This window comes from Motacilla alba, chromosome 3 (assembly GCF_015832195.1).
Source record: "Motacilla alba alba isolate MOTALB_02 chromosome 3, Motacilla_alba_V1.0_pri, whole genome shotgun sequence".
In the NCBI taxonomy this organism is placed as follows: Eukaryota; Metazoa; Chordata; class Aves; order Passeriformes; family Motacillidae; genus Motacilla; species Motacilla alba.
Genome location: NC_052018.1, coordinates 20270962 through 20289883, shown reverse-complemented (window position 1 = coordinate 20289883; position 18922 = coordinate 20270962). Strand labels below are relative to the sequence as shown.

The following is an 18922-nucleotide window of genomic DNA, read 5'->3' as shown; positions in this document are numbered from 1 at the left end:
ACTACATCAACATGCTTTTAGTGTTTGTCCAAGGAAGAGTATTTAATAAATGTTTTTATAGAGTCAGCTGCTATAATAACTGCATAGTATTAATTAGCTTTAATGCTCTAATTTTACAAAGATAATTAATTAGCCATTAAAAAAAGTTTTTACCCGGTGGTGTAGGTCTAACAGTGGGTTTAGGCGGCTCTGGTCTGGTTGATGGTCTAGCAGGTCGGTCATTTACCTAAAGTACATAAATATTTTAAAAACATAGCATCACATCTGGATATAGATTGTGACTTCAGAACCTAGAAGTATGTCAAGTTACACTGAAAAAAAAATTAAAAGTACTCTTACTCCACTGAACTTGTAAGAACTCAAAAAGCATACTAAACACTAATGACATTTACATGACACTGAAGTAAATCATCATGGGTTTGACAAAGCTGAAAGTAAATGCTTGTCTACCAGTAACATCAACATCTGTAAGAAATATCTTCTACAGTCCCAGTATTACATTAGAAATGTGATTGTTTGAATGGGAGACAGAAAAGTTAGAAAACTAAGAGTGTCCAATTTCAAATTAACTTGACTAAAAATACTTGATTAAACGTTCCTAATCATCACCTTGGATTTGATAATACACAATTACAAAACAAGGATACACTTTGTTATTCTGGAAGATGCAAAGTAAACCCAGCAACATTCTTGCCCCCAAGAGCCTAGCAGGGAAATACTTGAACAAATGTTCCATGTGCAGTAAATGACAAGTGTTATGCCTTCAGTCATCCAACAGAGAAGTTAAAAATGACACATGAACATCAGCACTGACACTGACTAGGAACAGCTTAGGAACAGGGAAAGCCTATGTGAAAAAGAAGCACACAAACCCTTCTTTGTTCCCTTACAGATTTTCCTGGATTATTTTTTTGTTCTTCATTTTCATACACTTCAGTGAAGGATGCTAGAATTTCATAAAGATCATCTGCTTGAGCAGGGAAAGGCACGTCACCAAGCAGGATGGCACTAGCCCGAATGTCCTGCCCATAAAACCTGGTACAAAAAAAAATCAAGATTGCAGGTATTTGATTATTATTACATTTCAACTTCTAGATTAATTAATTTTGTGTAAATGCTCCCTATCTCCATCCCTAGCCCTGCATTTTTCCTACTGATCATATACTGAGAAATGACAGAACTATTTCAAAGCTGTAAATTTGGAAAACTGACCACAGCCCCCATTTTCCTGCACCACTTGGGAGGAGGAGGTAGGGAAGCTGTGATTGAAGTGGAGCCCACTAAGATGGAAGGTGTGTGGGGAAAAGGTGCTGCTTTCCAGATTTGCTCTTATTTCTCATTATCCTATTCTCTTATTTATTGAAAATAAAATAAACTAATTTCCCCTTGATGAGGTTGGAGTTTTTTTGACTGAAATAGCAACTGGTAAGTGATCTCACTGCCTTTATGTCAACTTATGAGTTTATTATCATACTTCTCTCATTCTTTTGAGGAGGGGGAGTGACAAAGGAACTGGGCTGGCATGTGGTAGCTACCTAAGGTCAACTTGCCACAGATAAATAATCCCTAAACATTTAGCATCATCTCAATACCCATTTCAAGATGTCTAAATTGAAGAAACCCTTGTCCCTCAAATTCTAAACTAACATAGTGTGTTTTCACAAAAACCACTTTTCCCAAAGTGAACGTATCCTAGTTAATTCTGTCACTCTGCTTTCACTGAACCTTTTAGATACGAAGAGAGCTTACTTGCGATTTGTTTCTTTCCTTTCAATTAAACAGGTTCCTTCCAGAGATACGCCTGCGAACAGCCCTCGAGATTTGCAGTATGTATAGACAGCAGCAGAGCTTCTCAGGGCAACATCCCCTTCTAAGTTTCTAGAAGGAAAAGGTTTTGGCTGATATTCTTCAACACAGTTTTGTAGCATGAACAGCAATTGTCTTTTTCTTTTAATCCTTCATTTTATTTTTACCTTTTTTTCAGACAGAAGCACAGAAAAACTTTGCCTCATATGAATGCTCCCCATTAGGTCTGTGAGAGACTGGACTGTTCATGGTTTATTACTCAAAACAATCAAGGAGGCTCCAGGGCGATTTGTTGAGGCCGGGTTTACATCCTTGGAGGAGAGGTGAATTTGGGTGTGCAGTGAGATTCACACAAGACAGAGGGGGAGGCTGCAAGCCAGACTTTCAGGCTGACGAGGCAAATCCTGCAAGGCAGGATGGCACCATTTATCATGGTAATTGTTATCCCTGACACAACTCCCAACCCCTCACTGGGGGAAGGTCTGATGGGGCATCACTGACTCAATGCACTGACAAGAGAGGCAGCTGTCATGTCTGAGAAGGGATCATAAACCATCAAAGACCCCCAAAGCACCCTCAGACTGATTCCTGAGGCTTTGCACCAAAGGACAGAATGTGATGCAAAGGGATGCAATATATGAGAGCCTGTGGCAAGAGACACTGACAAACTTCACAACCAAGGGAGGTACCTGGGTGTTCCCAACTAGCCAACATATCCATTGAACAGGCATCCACTGAACTCTAAGCTTCATGGAACCCTCATCACCAAGCAGACCAGAAGAGATCAACAGGACACTGTTGGGATCCACAGAGAGGTGATATTTTCTACTCAATCTGTCTTTCTCTCACTTTTTCTCTCCCCTCTTCCTCTTTTTCTATTTTTTTTTCTCTCTCCCCCTCACTCACATTTACTGTTAAATAAAATCCATACTATTGACTTCAGCATATGGTCTCACTTGCATCTTATTTGGGCAGAGGCATCTCTCCAATAATTTTTATAACTGGATCTTAAAAGCCTCCTCTGAAAACTATTAAGCCACACTTTAATCACATTTTAAAATGATCTGATTATGTTTGGACTGGTGACTGAAACTCTTTGCAATATTTTCAAATCCTCCCAGACTTTATGGTCAGCCCAAACACTTCAAGTAAGGCCTTACTGAACCTCAACAGATTTGGAAGATTACAGTATTTGTCCTTCACAGGATCACATAATATTTTAGGTTTAAAGACAGTCATCTCAAAATGGATCAACGTCATCAAATTGAAAGAAGGTTGCTCTGGACTTTGTCCAGCCAGTTTTTGAAGAATTCTAAGGATATAACTCTACAGACACTCTAAGCAACTCAATTTTATTAATGTCAATTTTTTTTTTCTCATATCCAGTCAGAACCCTCCTTGTTTTGATATATGACTACTACCTCTCATTGTCTTGCCATGTACCCCTGTAAAGAACTGGGGTCTGTCTTCTTGGTGATGCTCTGTTGGGAATGCAGCCTCAGAAGGTCTTCTCTCATCCAGGTTCAATAAGCTGAGCTCCCCCAGCCTCATCATTCACATGCTGCATTTACCTGGCCATTTAGGTAGTGGTTCACTGCACACAGGTTTATAAACAACAGGGCTAAAACGCCACACAATATTTTAGGCACACTCTACAAAATGTCAAGTAAAGGGAAACAATCACTTCCCATGCCTACTGGTTACAGTCCTGTTGGTGCAACCCCCTACACTGTTCACTGCTCTTTCTGTCAGGAATCAACTGCTGGCTTAGCCCCACTGGCCACCAGGATCCCAGCACCTTCTCTGTAGGGAAGCTGCTCAGCCTGATAGGGGGTTCATCCAACCAGGAGTGCAGAACTTTGCACTCGTCCTTGATAATTTCACAGTGTTTCATGCAGGATCTTTACACTCTCTAGGTCCATTGCTCTGAATGGTGGCCCTAACCTGAAATGCATTGGCCACAAACGCTGGTTTGGAGTCATCCTCAAAATTAAAGGGGATATTTTGCAACTGCTCCTCCAGGTCACTGGTAAAAATACCAAGCAGGAGAAGTCCTAGAAGAGTCTTCTGAGGAGATTCTAAAGAAATCTGGCTTCAGACTTCAACATAAACCATTTACCACTGCTCTTCTAACACGATCATCCATTCTTCACCTGTTTGCTTGTCTTCCCACCCTGACACCTATGTCCCAGCTTGGACACAGAGATGTTGCAGGGCAGTGTACTGAATGGCTTTGTAGGGTAGATGATATTCAGTGCCCTTCCCTGATCCACAGATCTCTCTCTCTCTTCTGTGCAATAATTATCATCCTTTTATTTTGTTAGAAAAGATTAAAATCCAGCAGTAAAAACTTCATCATCAAAAAAAAGAGTAGCCATAAGGAGGCACATATTCCATAAGCAGTGTCTGAGGTAGCTGGGCTTGGTTATCCTGGAGAAGACTTAGGGAAAACCTAACAGCAGGCTTCAAATACCTAGAGAGAGGTAATCAAGAGTATGAAGCCAAGCTCTTAAAACCAGCGTATGGAGGAAGAATAAAATACTATTGACATAAATAGAATGAAGAAATACTTTGACTAGAGGTAAGGCAGGAGAGCTGAACAGTAGAGCAGGTTGCCCAGAGAACCAAGCAGTCTCCTTCATTGGGGATTTTCAACTGGAAAAAGGGACTGAGCAACCTGATCTGAAGCCCTAACAGACCTGGGTTTGAGCAGGAGGTTGGAGTAGCAGTCTTACAAGACTCATTTCCAAGCAAAATTATTCAGTGATTATTTTACCTCATCCTTCAAAGTAAACAGGCGTAACCACTTAAAGGTTTAAAAGCAATTATTTGGTGTAGTTTTCATTTACTGTTGGGCAGATCTGTGCTGACAGAAAGCACAGACCCATATGTTACTAAAAATCATAGTTCTATCAGGCACAGAAGCACCTGTGCTCTTCATTGAGCCTAGCCGAACAGTATCCTGCAAAAAGAGAGCAAATCTCAGAACACTTTCCTTCCACCAATAAATTACTTAATCAGGAAAGAAGATAAAAAGGAAAAAAAAAGTGATTGGCAAGAACAATATGGCCCAGTCAGCACACAGGTTGCCCAGGTTGTTCTGTAACATGTAAAAAAAATGCCACATCAATGTAGCCTTTAAAAATTATCTTCCATATATGCCTTATTAGGAAAACATATTACCCACCTCCCCAGAGGTCCAATTGCCACAGTAAGATTTCCTCCAAGTGTAAGATTTCCTCCTTTGGCAAAAGCTTCTACTGCTCTTTCATGATTCAGTATAATCACTAAGTCTGAGACCTATAAAATATCAAGTAAAAGCACTACACTTTTTAAGAAGAAAGAACAGTTGCACAGGAGATGAACTTCCTTTCTTGTAAAGGATTATTTTCAAACAGCTTCCATTACAAAGTTGATTCTTTTTCTGCAAGGTATTTTGAATGAAAAATCCTTTCAACTACTTTTTAAATCAAATTTGATTGATTTTTTTCAAAATGCTGATATGGTCAGTATGTGAGAAACAAAAGCTATAAGAGAAACTCTATGTTAATTCAAAATTCCTAATTGACAACTTCTTATTTTCCATGGCTTATACAATTATGAAGGCACATTTTCAGATGTGAATAATTTTGATCTTTCAATAATTAAACTAATAAAGGCAAGACAGAACTTACTAAACAAAAATTCCTATCCAAAGAATAAAAAGCAAAAAGGATACAGGTACGATTGACAGAACTTTTTTTTTCATGACAGGAGTTTTATATTTCTGTGTGCATATATATGAATTAGTAATTAACTTTTTAAGACTTGAACATGAGATGTAGTCAGTTGCTTCAAGAACCTATTAAACCTAATAATTGAAGAGATAGCAATATCCCCAAGGACTACTGCACCTGATCTTTCATCTGATGAACTTGACTGAAAGCCAGGTTCAAGAAAAAAACTTTCAACTTACCCCAAATTCCAAACTGTGACAGCAGGGAATACAAGAGGAAATACCAGATTATTTGCAAAACAAGGCTGGCCTAGAAGTATTACACACAGCATAAGAGAGGTCTTTTGTTATTAGCCCCCTGGTAACCTCCACCCCATCCCAAACAAAAGATGGCTACAGGAGCAGTTTGTGAATCATCCCGGGATGGAGGGAGAACATCTGTTAGGATACTGCTTCCTCCTCTTACCCATTAAGAGGATGAATCCATTGTTGAAGATAAACTAATCCATAGTGAGAAAGCCTTCAAGGAAAGCATTTATATAAATTTTAAAAATGGTCCTTAATTTGAAGTACCAAGTCACTCTGACTTCTGAAACGTGATCTCCATCTTGTTTTTTAAAAACTTCCATAAGCATCACTACAACTATGTCAAATATAATCTCTCCTACAGGAATAAATTTCACCTAGTTTCTAAAACATCTAAGTTAGTATAGGATTAGAAGAATGCTGAAATGGGACTGTAGACTCCTAAGTCACTAAGGTACTTCTGAGTAACATATATTTTCGAGAAGAAATAAAAAAGATTGTGTTATAATAACATCAGTAAGGGAACAGCATTTTGGAAGCTGACTAAAATTTCAAATGAAGGGCACAGTATTACTCAGAGAAAAAAACCCTCTCACAAATAGCTTCTGTATTGAAATTATTTGATTCAGTATCAATAGGAAATGTCTACATTATCTAAAATATCAGGTGGGGAGGATTAAAAGAAAATTTTCATAGATTAATCAAAACACATGAAGAGACTTAAAAGGAAAAAAAAAACCAAAAACAAATGAACCCCACAATGAAACTAACTCTGGGGCTCAAACTGAACACTTTTTAATGCATTCAGATCCTGTAGTCATGAAAACCAATGAAAATCCCTTATAAAAATTAATGATTTTGTATTCACATCGTCCTTTAAAAAGTGCATGCAATAATGCCTGAGATCACACAGTGAACAAGGAGGAGAGAATAAAATACTGATCTATTGCTCAGTATGTGAGTGCTAGCTGACTGCCTGCCAGGACAGGGATAGCTGGCTAGCTGTAGATGTACTGGGGGCTGCCATGGATCACCCAGATCATCTATACATGGATTCTCCTGAAGAGCAGAATGTCCATTGCAAGAGACCTTGTAGGCAGCGTATTATTACTCTGATTTTCTTTGGGAATCAGCAGAACAAAAGCTAAACAGAGAGAAGGATGAGTCTGGAGGCTAGCATGGGGAAATAGAGAAAAGATGAAAACATACAAGAGTGAAAGAGCTGTGAGGAAGAAGAAATGGGAAGCAGAGGCAGAATGCTGTTAGGGCTCAGCTCACCAGGGTTTCTCTGAATATGATGGGAGTCCTGTCCTTAAGCATTTCTGCTGCCTGGAACTGGCTCCTTTTCTGCAGTATTCCTTCAGGAGAGGTATCACCAGTTTTGGTGCTTTCAAACTGAAGGGCCATGTCAGTAACCACAAGTGTGAGAGGGAAATGTGTGGAATACAGTAACATTAAGTGGAGTCCATTCTACTCCAGTTCTTTACACTGTTTCTTGCCAGATGGAGTCCCTGTGCCCTTTAGCAAAGCATTTGACATACTATTAAGTATAGGATGTTTTTTCAATTAACTTCAATTGTCTTATATGGGAACACTGACAGGGAGCTCTCCGTAAGTGAAAAATTCAGTCTGCTAGAAGTGAGAAATCAAGGAAATTAGTGTCATGTCACTTTGTTTCGTCTAAATGTTTTCTAACAATTTGACTGATGGGATCAAAACCCCTCTTTTGTTTATCTTGCATAAATGGATTTCATAATAATATTTTTGTACATGAAAGTAGATTCTACTATCTCACTAACATTTAGATCTTTGTGAATGCATTTTAATTTCTTGCAAAAAAAGCTACCAACAAGTACTTCAAATGCAAATCCATACCTCAATTCCAATTTCAAATCCACCACCAAGACCAGCAATTCCTATTGCAGAGGGAGCAGACCAGGCTGTTGTGTAAAACAAGATAAATTTACAGAATTTTAACCATATATTACAAGAAATACTCACTTCATTATTACAGTTGAAAATGCTAACAAATTCTCTATTTAAAACTATGTTCAAAACCACTATAATAGAATCATAACTGTCATGCTTTATCCTACATGAAAGGATTTAAGAAATACAAACCCTCACAATCTAAACAATTCCTTCTTTAAAATTATTTATCATATACTTCTTCATAATATAATCAATTTTTCTAATGAATTTTATACTATGTACTTTTATATTTCATTATTTTCCACAAAGATACTGAAAGATATACATTTGGTCAAACAAAGGTACAAAGATTTGAAAACAGCTTTCACACCAAACACTGTCACCTACTTGCCTGACTCATCACACATCTCCTGTTTTATGCTGTGAAAAGAATAATGAAAAAAATATGTTTATCTTTTTTAATTAACTTCTCATGAAGTACAAAAGGAAAATATCCACTTACTTCCATTAGGAAGACGGGCTAATACAATTCCACTTCCACCTCGAGCGGTCACCAAAAATCCAGCTTTGATAACAGACAAAACTGCAAGGCCTTTGGCTTTAGCTATTACATGAGCTGAAACAGCAAAATCATTTATTCAAGACCTTGTAAGAGAAGTTCTAAGAGAAGGAGAAGACAAAACTCACTATTTAACAAATATGAACACAAGAGTCAAATAATTGAAGCAAAAGCTGAAACAAAACTGTTGAACTAACAGTTAGAAGTTCAACTGTTGAACTAACAAAACAAAAAAAGTTGAACTAATAATGATACCTCCACCACAGTGAACTGCAAACCCAGCTGCAGGTCACATTAGCCTGTGACAATCTATACACTGCCGAACTGCTCCACCTGTCCTGATTCGCTTGTACAGAATTAGTTTGTTTAGTGCCACACAGTTTATGTGTGAGTACCCTTGGCAAGATAAACCGAAAACAGGCAGTGAATAGCTGACAACCATGTCTCCACAAATTTTTGGAGGAGCCCAAATTTAAATTGCAGCAACACAGAGCAGCCTAACAAGCTTGTATCATTAGACAGTGTTAGTGGCAAATACTGATGTGTCATCATCCTGCAAATCTTATTGCAGACCTTCCAGAACATAACAGTAAAGGATTTAAAACCACAACAGCAACATCAGGTGGAGGAAGACACTAAGAGAAACACAGAGTAACAACTGCAAAAATGAAGAGGACTGCAGCAAATAAGAGTGCTGAACCAGTATCAAAAGGAAAAATCACCCTGATTTCTTTGCTTCAGCTTATTTTCATCTAGCTAGTTCTAATCAACACAGATATTCAAGAGCTAGAGCTACTAGTCCAGGTTCTCTCTTAAGAACATACATTTACAGGATTGAGCATAAGACAGTCCATCCATCCTGGGGGAAGCCTTCCAATGCAGGTACCTTGTAGCAGTAAACATTTAAAAGATTTTTCCCAGTAAGTAGCAGCTGCCAAGAATACAGCAAACTGAAACCCTTTACTTCCAAAATATTTTCAGAGAAGTTATGGCACCCAAAATTTTCATTCATCTCTAAGTCATGGTCAGTGGAAACAGAGGGAATTGGTAAAGACAGCATGACTGCAACACAGGGAGTGCTGAAGGTTTTAGCTGAATCAAAGCATTTTCTTTACTCACGTGGTATGATTTTATCTGGTCCATTTCTGGAAGTTATTTCTGTAAATTCTCGTAGTATTTTAGCTGCCTTTTTAGCTTCTGACTTCAGGTTGGAAGGTATAGGGTTGTTCACTGTAAAACATGAAAGAAATACATTATGGTCAGTTTAGGATATCTTGTATGAAAAAACCAGTATCATTTGTATGGGAAAAGTGATTCTCTACAAATAAAGAGTAAATCAAATCAAACAGGTGAATATAAGAAGTCATCTTCTGCATCAGATCCACATTTTGTTTCTGACAGTTTTAACTGAAGACTCCACTTAATAAAACACACAAGCCTGATTCTTTTATGTAATCTCTTTCTCTTGCACGTGTTCAGAATAAACACTAGTGTCGCCCTGGTTCTTCTAGATTCTCTAAGCCTTCTGATATTTACATTCTTGTAACAAACTTCTCACACAGTTTCTGTAAACAACTTATTGTTTTGCATTCTTTTATGGAAGAAGAGACATTTGATGGACTGTTGGTTTGTCCTGTGTCATTGGAGAGGTAGCATGTTCCCCCTCCAATCCAGTGTCACCTTTGGAAATCTATAAATCTTGCAGTCAGAAATTAAACTTCCCTTTTTTCTCACCTTGAGAACAATGGTGTGCACGTCATGTTGTTTTGTGCCCTATAGCAACACACTAGTCACAGCAAGGGTGTTTGAGACACATCCTTAGTTGTTCCTGTCACTATTTATTCATAAGTTTATTGCACACAAATTTGTCTAATGCCTTTTCAAATCTGCTGATACTCCTGTCCTTCAAACAGTAGAACAACAGGCAACTGCTGACTCATGAACCCTAAAAGTTTCACATCTCTTCAGGACGCTTCTCTTACAGAGCTAAACATGTGGCATGTTCTGAAAGTGAAGAAAATTCAGTTTCAGACCAAGAAATTTCCTTTGGAGATCTACTTCCCGTTGAAGTTCTTACCAGTATTTTCTTTCCAATGTGATCTAACATAAGCCCCTCATGTATTTCAACTGAGGAAAAAGCACAGATTACAGATAAGTTATGTTTACTTTATAAAGCTGCAGAGTACTGTAGCAAACACACAAAATCTTGAAATCTACCCTCCAAACTGACAAGATCGTAAAGTCTACAGAAGTGTGTTTATTCCATTTTGATCCACCAGATCTGTTGTCATTAGTCAATGACTAGACAGAATCAAGTATTATAAATTAGTATTCTCCAACATGATAAATACCATTTTATGTAGGAATAGTAATGTTTCACCTGTAGATTTGCAAAAAGAAGCCCTGGTGCAGTTAAAGAGATAAGAGTAAGTCTTGATTGTTACATCTACTAAAATCCCTCAGAGTTACCTAAATTATTCTTGTTTTCCTGTCTGAACATAACAATGCTATTTCCAAGTCTAGCAGAACCAAACTGTCCAACTAACACATAAATATATTACCAGATCAAAGATGCATCTAGTCTCATGTCATATCTCTGAAAAAATTAGTGACAGCTTTCCCATAAAATTCTACTGTTCCTAAATTCACAAACATTTAAAAAACACTCTGCATAGAGAAACAACATTCAGTCAAAAGTGGATTATTTTTTTTAATTGGCATTCCTTGAACATTCATTCAACTCTTTACTCCGGACAACATTCACACCTAAAACCAAGAAGGCGAGGACTAAATACATTTTGAGATTACATCAATGAAGCTTAGAGAGCAATTCAGCTCAGATCAAGTGAAGCACATAGCAGCAAGTCAGCCAGGTTTCTGTCCAGGCTCCCTTGGCTAGAATATGATACACCTCCATTTTTCAAAGAGAAGAATATTCCTCTGGCATGTTCTACAGGCAAGAAGGAAGATTCCAAGAACGAGAGAGATTTTGAAAGCTGAATGTCTGGATTAGTGTCCCCTGAGGCAGCTTGAAGAAACATTTTGCTTTGGTGAGGATGCGGCAGGTACAACCTTGGAGAGTTTGAAGGGACATCAGTCATCAGAAGACTGCAGAAATATCAGCCTCTCTGGGAACAAAAGAAAATGTATAGAATGTGACAGACTCTAAACCACACAGAGGTTATCAGAGTAGAAATATTAATTCTATCTCCGAATAATCTCCTCTCTTTTCAGAAAATTAAGATTATAGTCAAGACCCGGAGTGTAAAAGGATAGGAGAAGGTGAAGCTCTAAGGGCTCAGGATATTCTGAAAAGTTCTTGGCTTGTTAATTTTCTCTGACTGTTACAGTACTAAAATTGTCAAACTGCTTCAGGAGTTTTGAACATGCATTTCTTCTGTGGTTGGAAGGCTTCCCCAGGCTGGAACCTGGCTACATGGCAAGAGAGGAGGCCAGTGTAGCTCAAATAAAACATGAACTCACAACTGCTTTTGGTAGATTAACAAACTGGGGTGAAGCAAATGTCTCTTTTACTTCTGTTGCTTGTACTTCACACTGCATTTTCAAGGTCAGAGGGCAAACATAACCAGCATGTTGTAAGAGAAAAATAAGATTTCTGATTTTGTATGCAGATAAATTGAGGTAGTCCAAAAAAGCATATTGCAACACCATTCTGCTCAAGAAGGCACAAAGAATAAACCTAGCATATAATTTGTAACTAATAATTAACAGTAATACACAGTGCATGTCCATTTGCAAAATCAGGTGAACACTTCTATATGTAGGTTTTCACTTAAGATACTTTGCAAGTCTAGAGGTCTCAAGTTTGGGAAGGGTCACATACCCAGTCTACCCAAACCACACATTTAATGGTACTTAATTTTTCACATGGTTCAGTAAGATTAGACTGTGGTAAAATGGACAGTTATGTGCCTAACCATGCAGGACTTCTAGCAAAGTGATCAAGATAATGAAAATAAGACCTGTACACTGGAGATGAAAAACACTGGGGAGATGAAAACACTGGGGAGTTAAAAAACATTACTGATCAAAAGCAAGCATTATGCAGCTTCTAGATTAGAGAAATACAATAAACTTCTGTGCTCTTCTCTAACTCTTCTTCCTTGTTTACACATGCATTCCTTCCCTCCCTTTGCTTCTCTTTGGCTAATCTCAGAATTTGGAAAACATCTCCAATTATTCTTCCTACTACTAGGAAAAAAAAAACAACAAAACAGTTCATATTTCATACAGATTAGAAGAGAAATCCCTTAGCTAAATCCATTGAGAAAATGAGATGTTTTCAGACCTGAAAGTCTGCAAACAGGAATAACAGAGTGGGAAAAAATATAAAATCACAATACAGTTTTTGTGAGCATTTTCAGATTTCAGATTCAGAATTGCTTAGAAAGATTTGATGGTTACCAGAAAACACTGTGTGCATGCCACTGTGCACATAGGAGCTGCTATTTAATTGAAGACAATTCAAAGCTGAACTTCAGGAGTCAGCAAAAGTAATACTGTTACTACCTCACTGTTCCTTCAACTCTCAATACATAACTAGTTACTCTGAGCAACCTGCTCGAGTCAGAAGTGTTCCTGCCTATTGCAGGAGGGGTTGGATTAGTTGTCCTTTTTCCTTTCAGCCCAAACCATTCTATGACTTTCCTGCACTATGATTCCAAAAACTGTATTTTAAAATACAAATTTTGCACAGAAAAATAGCATTATTAAGCAAATTAAAAAATAGGTATTTCCACTCTAACTTTCTAGAAGGATTTTTTGGTTTTTTTTTTCTTTTTTTTGTGTGTGTGCGTGTTTTTGGTTTGTTTTTTGTTGTTTTTTGGGTTTTTTTTCCTGTAGTTTTTGGGTTTTGTTTGTGTTTTTTTGGCTTTTTGGGTGGGTTTTTTTTTTTTTTGGGCTGCATGGTGTGGAGTGGTGTGGGGTACCTTTATCACCAGGGAATGGAGAAACTGGAGAAACATCTAGCTGTTCTCTGCAACAGCAAGCACAGGAAAGCTTAACTTCCCATCCTCAAACCAACATCAGAAACTTCATTTTCTTTCTGTATTACTTGTTTCCCACATCATTATTTCTTCTGCATTCCTTGGGTAGCTATTTCTTCTGCATTCTTTAGGTAGTTACAGGAATTCACTCCTCCATTATCCCTTGCTTTTTCCCTTCCTGCCACAGACTAAAGTAATGCAGGATTATTTTTCTGAACTAGAAACAGCAGGTGGATTTGACAACAGCATTCTGCCAGTTACTTTGCATGTGGCTAGACTTGTGCACTTTCAGAGGCTAAGAAATGGGTGACATTTTGAAAGCAGAAGAGAAGTACAGAGAGGAGAAAAAAGGGAAGAAAAAAAGAAAGAGGCTGAACATGCTATCAACTGAAGAGCTCAAAGCTACATCTTGTAGAGAAGGACTGCAAGTAAGATTTTAATTTAGACAGTAGCAAGTATAAAAATTAAAGTAACATTAATTGGCAAGCAAAAATGGCACAGAGAAGTTTTAACAATGGGCAGGATGAATAAGCCACCTGATTAAACACTTTCATGCTGTAAACCAACACAGTTACTCAAAGTGGACCATACAATCCTTTCCCCAGTGGATCACTTTGAGTTGCTTTATTTACTTCCATAACTTCGTCTTGATACTAAGGAACTGGCAGGATGCCTACAGGAACCTTGAGGAACTGACAACCTGTTTAAAAAAAAACCAAACCCAAACAAATCCACACCCTGACCTCAATTATGTATAATATGATGCCTGATAAGGCCTGGGTGGACTCCCATTTTGGTGAATGCTAGAACCACAGCAGAAGAAATATGGTATTTTTATCACTGAGGAAAGGGGGAAGCTTGGCTCTCCCTCTTGGGTTATGTCACACTCAGGATTTTGTCAACAGAGTTCAGGATTGTGTAAGGGCAGAGTCAACAATCAACACTAAAAAGGCAGTTTAATGGTTCGATATATAGTGTATATATAGTATGGCTGAGGCCTGACTCATACCATTTAATTTTAGATCAATCAATTTCATAAAACTTTGCCCAAAGACAAAGAAAAAAACAAAACCAAACCTAGTAAATAAAAAATAGCACAAATATGTCAGACAATTTGAAACTATTCACTTAAAAAAAAAGAAAAGGACACAGAGGTTTGCACTGTGGTGCAATGGTGGCATCTGTCCCAAAATACAATAGAAATAAAAGAAATATTAGAGCGAAGGCAGAAGAGTAAATTCTTTCTTCTATTTATTTTAATCACTCTGTAAACAGACCAAATTGTAAGCGGGATTTCTGTGACCTCAAAAATTATTTCAGCTTCTGTTCATCTATCAAATTATCCTCTTCTCCCTCAAGCTTGCCTTAGGATTCAGTTTGTAAAATTAGTTCCTTAGAAATTAATTTAATATCACAAGTCTATTGAAAAAATCATATAGACACATCTGCTTTTTAACAAAAATACTGTATGAAATATTTAGACATAAGCAGAATTTCCGTGTTCTGTTTACCCCATCAATAACATACGTAATAACCCTGTAGCAGTGTCTTCACTATTAGCTTTTAAGTATGCATATCTAATTGTCTGGTTTGTATTCAAGCATTGCTCAGGAAAGAGGCAACCAGGAGCAATAAGACAATAATATCTATCAGGAGGATACACTGACTGATGGATTTGGAATGCCGTGACCAGAGAACGCTCAGCAGGGAGCAAGCTTCATTTGCACTTCTGCTTGTTGTTGAAAGGAGAAGATATTGAGCATATGTGAGTCAGCAACACAAACCCCATGGGGGAATATCACACCAAAATTGATTAACTGCTTAATTTGTAAGCTGATGAGGCAAGTGCGTCAGCCTTTAATTTACATTCTGACTAACAGTAATAATTTGCTGGCTGAACATTTGGTGAAATTATCTGAGCAAGGTGCATTAAAGAATAAATAAAGCCTTTTTACTTAAAAGCTATAACTAATTCTGATACAATCAAAATTATGCTGAATATGAACAGATGAAATAGAGCCTAGTGGCATTAAGAGAACCCAAACATCAAAAGTACAGTTTCAAAGAAGAGATGACAAAGGGGAGACAAAGACACACATGCAGATTTCACACATATGCTGCCCATGTATGTTTGAGTTTTGAAGTACTTGGTGAAAAGTGGTTTTTGTGGGTTTCTCTGGCTACAAAAAGAAGAAAAACAATGACAAATACCTCTATGAGCCTCATTCAGTCTTTGCTTTCACTTCACTAAAAAGTACAGAAACAGCACAAGAATACATTAAGGCACAGTGGATTTGCAAATACGCATGGTTACATCAGGAACATCGATGCTAAAAGGCTTGTATGAATAGAGAACGTTCAAAATTATGTACATCCATAAACATGAAAATTTGCATAGTTAAGAAAAGTTAAAGAACAACATTTTAATGGGAAGGAGAAACCTGAAAAACAAGACTGTGCAGCACTGGAAAAGGGCCTAAACAAGAAATTTCAATTTGGCACTACAATTAAAGAGATTAATGCAATTTTGGTTCCACATATGTGTAACAACACGATACTGTGGTAGCCAGCTCCAGCCTTGGCATTCATCTGGTACCTGGAATTCCTCGAACAGCATGCCAGATGTGCATCGTAAGCATTTTGCCCAGCCCAAGAAAATGTGATGCAATACAGAGATGTGGATGATGAGCAGCAGCCTACGCTAAACATGGCTCTGTGAGTCTCTCTCCATTTACGATCTCCAACACTTGAAGCCAGTGATTGAGAGCAAAGAATCCAGGTTAACGAAATGTCAAGAAAAGATCTGTGGAGTTCAAGGAAATAGAGGAATAAGTTAAAAAGAAACCTACAGGAAAAGGATGTTAAAAAATAAAGGCAGTAACGACCCCCTTTAGTTGAAATCCAGCTGACTACTATTGTTAGAGCCTGAGCTCCTTACTCCCGGTTTGGAACCAACAGCAACAAGCAGATGCTGTTTCCTCCGGATTCCATGGACCACGAACAAGGAAAGACTCAGACTGTACACTCTGAACATCCTGCTTATGGTATAGGCAAGGAGTCTATGAAAGCAATAGCAGGGAATGGGAAAGCATTACTGACACAATGGGCAAGGTTGTACAATTCTGACATACACACCTTGAGAACAGCAGGGGAGACAGGAGTGTAAGGCAATGGAAGTAGAGCTGAAAAGCAGAAAACAGGGTCTCTCTACAGTGGAGTTTTGTACTATGCTCATGTATTTCTACTATGATCTTTATCACTTGGATTCCTGAAGTTTTACCAGCTTCCATGCTTCACTGCTCATCAACAACACTGGTGTGCGAAATCAGTGATCTGTCAGTGACAGTACGAGTTATGGCAGGCTGCAAGTACTACAGCAAGCACTACACGGCCTGGCAGAGTGTCAGCTGAGCTGCACTGGAAGACTCTAATGTGTGCTTTCACAACCCTAATGGTTTTTATACTGTGAATAAATGTAACTACACTTTTCTCCTTCCCCACCCTGGATTACAAGTTGTTTACTGGATGGCATTGCATTAAACTGGTGCTGGTAGTGGTGAGAGAGGCAGAACAGACCAGGTCGGTCTGCAGAACCTGCAGCTGACAGCATAGAGAAATTAAGGAGTTGGAAGTATTTTAAGGTTTACATAAGACAGATGGAAATATATTCTGTCCAAACACTCTGGTGAGAGGAAGTAAAAAAGTGCTTGAAAATAAAGCTGAAAATGAAAAAAAAAACCAACCAAACCCACTCTTACCCATGTTAAAACCAGCCTGTTTTTCCTTGTTTTACCTGCAATAACCTGCTAAAGTTAGCTGCTGATGACAGCCTGTACCCAGGAAAAACCTCATGAGCATAGTGAAGTTACAACTAAATTCAGCCTTCAAGAACTCAAATATGCAAAAGGAATGACACATAACAGCAGATATCACCTTCTCTAAAAGGAAAACAACCCAAAAGTCTATATTTCAAAGAGGAGAATCTCACAGACATTGCTATCAATATAAAAAGCTGAGATATTTACAGTATTTTGAAGAGCTTCTTGATGAAGAACACTATAATTAGAAATTATAATAATATTTGTGATTATATTTCCACAATTATATTTCCACAATTACATATATTTATACATTTAAATCACAGCAATTTGTGTGGAGGGGGAAATAACAAATGCCATTAATACTTCCAAAAACCTTTACATAAACTTGCACTACATCTGTATGGTCACTGCAGGACAGCTAGGTCAGACAATGAGAAGTAACACAGACATCTGTGTTTGGACTTTGGCATGCAAATACACAATATGAAATCAACCCAAAAGACAAAGAATCACAAGTCTTTACTGGGAAAAGAGTAATTTCAAACACAGGAGGCCTTTCATTGATAGAAATGAAAGATAATGGAGATAGATTATTAGATTTCTTTTTTTTTTCTCATCTCTAGAAGTCTGTAGGTTTGAGTTTCTGAGTTTTTGTGTGTGTGTGTGTTCTTGGGGGGTTTTTAAATATATTACTATGAGTTATGAAAATTAAAATACTTCTGTTGTAACTCTAAACCTGGAGAGGCAAGCTGCCTCACCCCAACCTGCATGAGCACTATGTTTACCATTAGCTAATACTCTGAGTAACTCTTCACAGCCTTTATTAGATAGTCATTGAATGGTTTCTGTTGGAAAGGACCTGAAAGATCATCCAGTTCCAGCCCCCTGTAATGGGCAGGGACACTTTCTCCTAGACCGGGCTGCTCAAAGCCCCACCCGATGTGGCTGCGGACACTTCCACAGAGCAGGCATCCACAGCTCCTCTGGGCAACCTGTTTCCAGTGCCACACCACCCTCACAGTAAAGAATATCCTAACATCCAATTTAAATCTTCCTTCTTTTAATTTAAAATTGCTACCCCTTGTTCTGTCACTATCTGTCTGTGTAAAAAGTCACCTTTTAGGCATCACCTCTCTCCCTGGAGTTGTCTCTTCTCCGTGCTGAACAAACCCAGCTTTCTCAGCCTGTCTCTACAGGAGAGAGGCTTCATCCCTTTGATCGTCTCTGTTGCCCTCCTCTGAATGTGCTCCAACAGGTCCACATTTGCTTTGTGCTAAGAACTCCAGAGCTGGAAGCAGCACTCCAGGTAGGGTCAGGTCACATGAGAGCAGAGCAGAGGTGCAGAATCCTGTCCCTTGCCCTGCTGCCCATGCTGCTCTGGATGCATACCCAGGGTGCAGCTGGGTTTTCTGGACTGCAGGAGCACATTGCCACATTGCCAACTCCTGTCCAGCATTTGTCTGCCAGAACCTCCAAGTCGTTCTCAGCAGTGCTGCTCTCAATGAGTTTCTCTCCCAGTCTGTTTTTGTATCTGGGATTGCCTTGACCCAAGTGCAGCACCTTGTACTTGGACTTATTGAACTTGATGAGGTTCTCATTGTAGCACTTCTCCAGCTTGTCGAGGTCCCTCTCGATGGCATCCCATCCTTCTGCTGTATCAATGGCACTGCTCAGCTTCATGTCATCAGCAAACTTGCTGAGGATTAACACTGAATGTAGGTTTAAGGCTTTGTGCTATGACTTTCTTAAAGGAGTAAGTAAACTTCATAGTTAAGTT

General features: G+C 38.4%; 1 protein-coding gene across 4 annotated transcripts in view; it reads right to left on the bottom strand.

Annotated features, from left to right (window-relative positions):
* SH3YL1 (SH3 and SYLF domain containing 1) overlaps window positions 1-18922 on the bottom strand; it is a 48315-nt gene that overhangs the window by 25286 nt on the left and 4107 nt on the right. For 3 of the 4 annotated variants that reach the window (XM_038131767.1, XM_038131769.1, XM_038131770.1), the window contains exons 2-8: window positions 9438-9548; window positions 8262-8375; window positions 7703-7767; window positions 4994-5106; window positions 1750-1878; window positions 873-1035; window positions 154-226 (exon numbers count right to left, since the gene is read on the bottom strand). In XM_038131767.1, coding sequence (XP_037987695.1) covers window positions 154-226; window positions 873-1035; window positions 1750-1878; window positions 4994-5106; window positions 7703-7767; window positions 8262-8375; window positions 9438-9548 — 768 coding nt within the window. The remainder of the gene's footprint in view (window positions 1-153; window positions 227-872; window positions 1036-1749; window positions 1879-4993; window positions 5107-7702; window positions 7768-8261; window positions 8376-9437; window positions 9549-18922) is intronic. The other variant, XM_038131768.1, reaches the window with a different exon arrangement.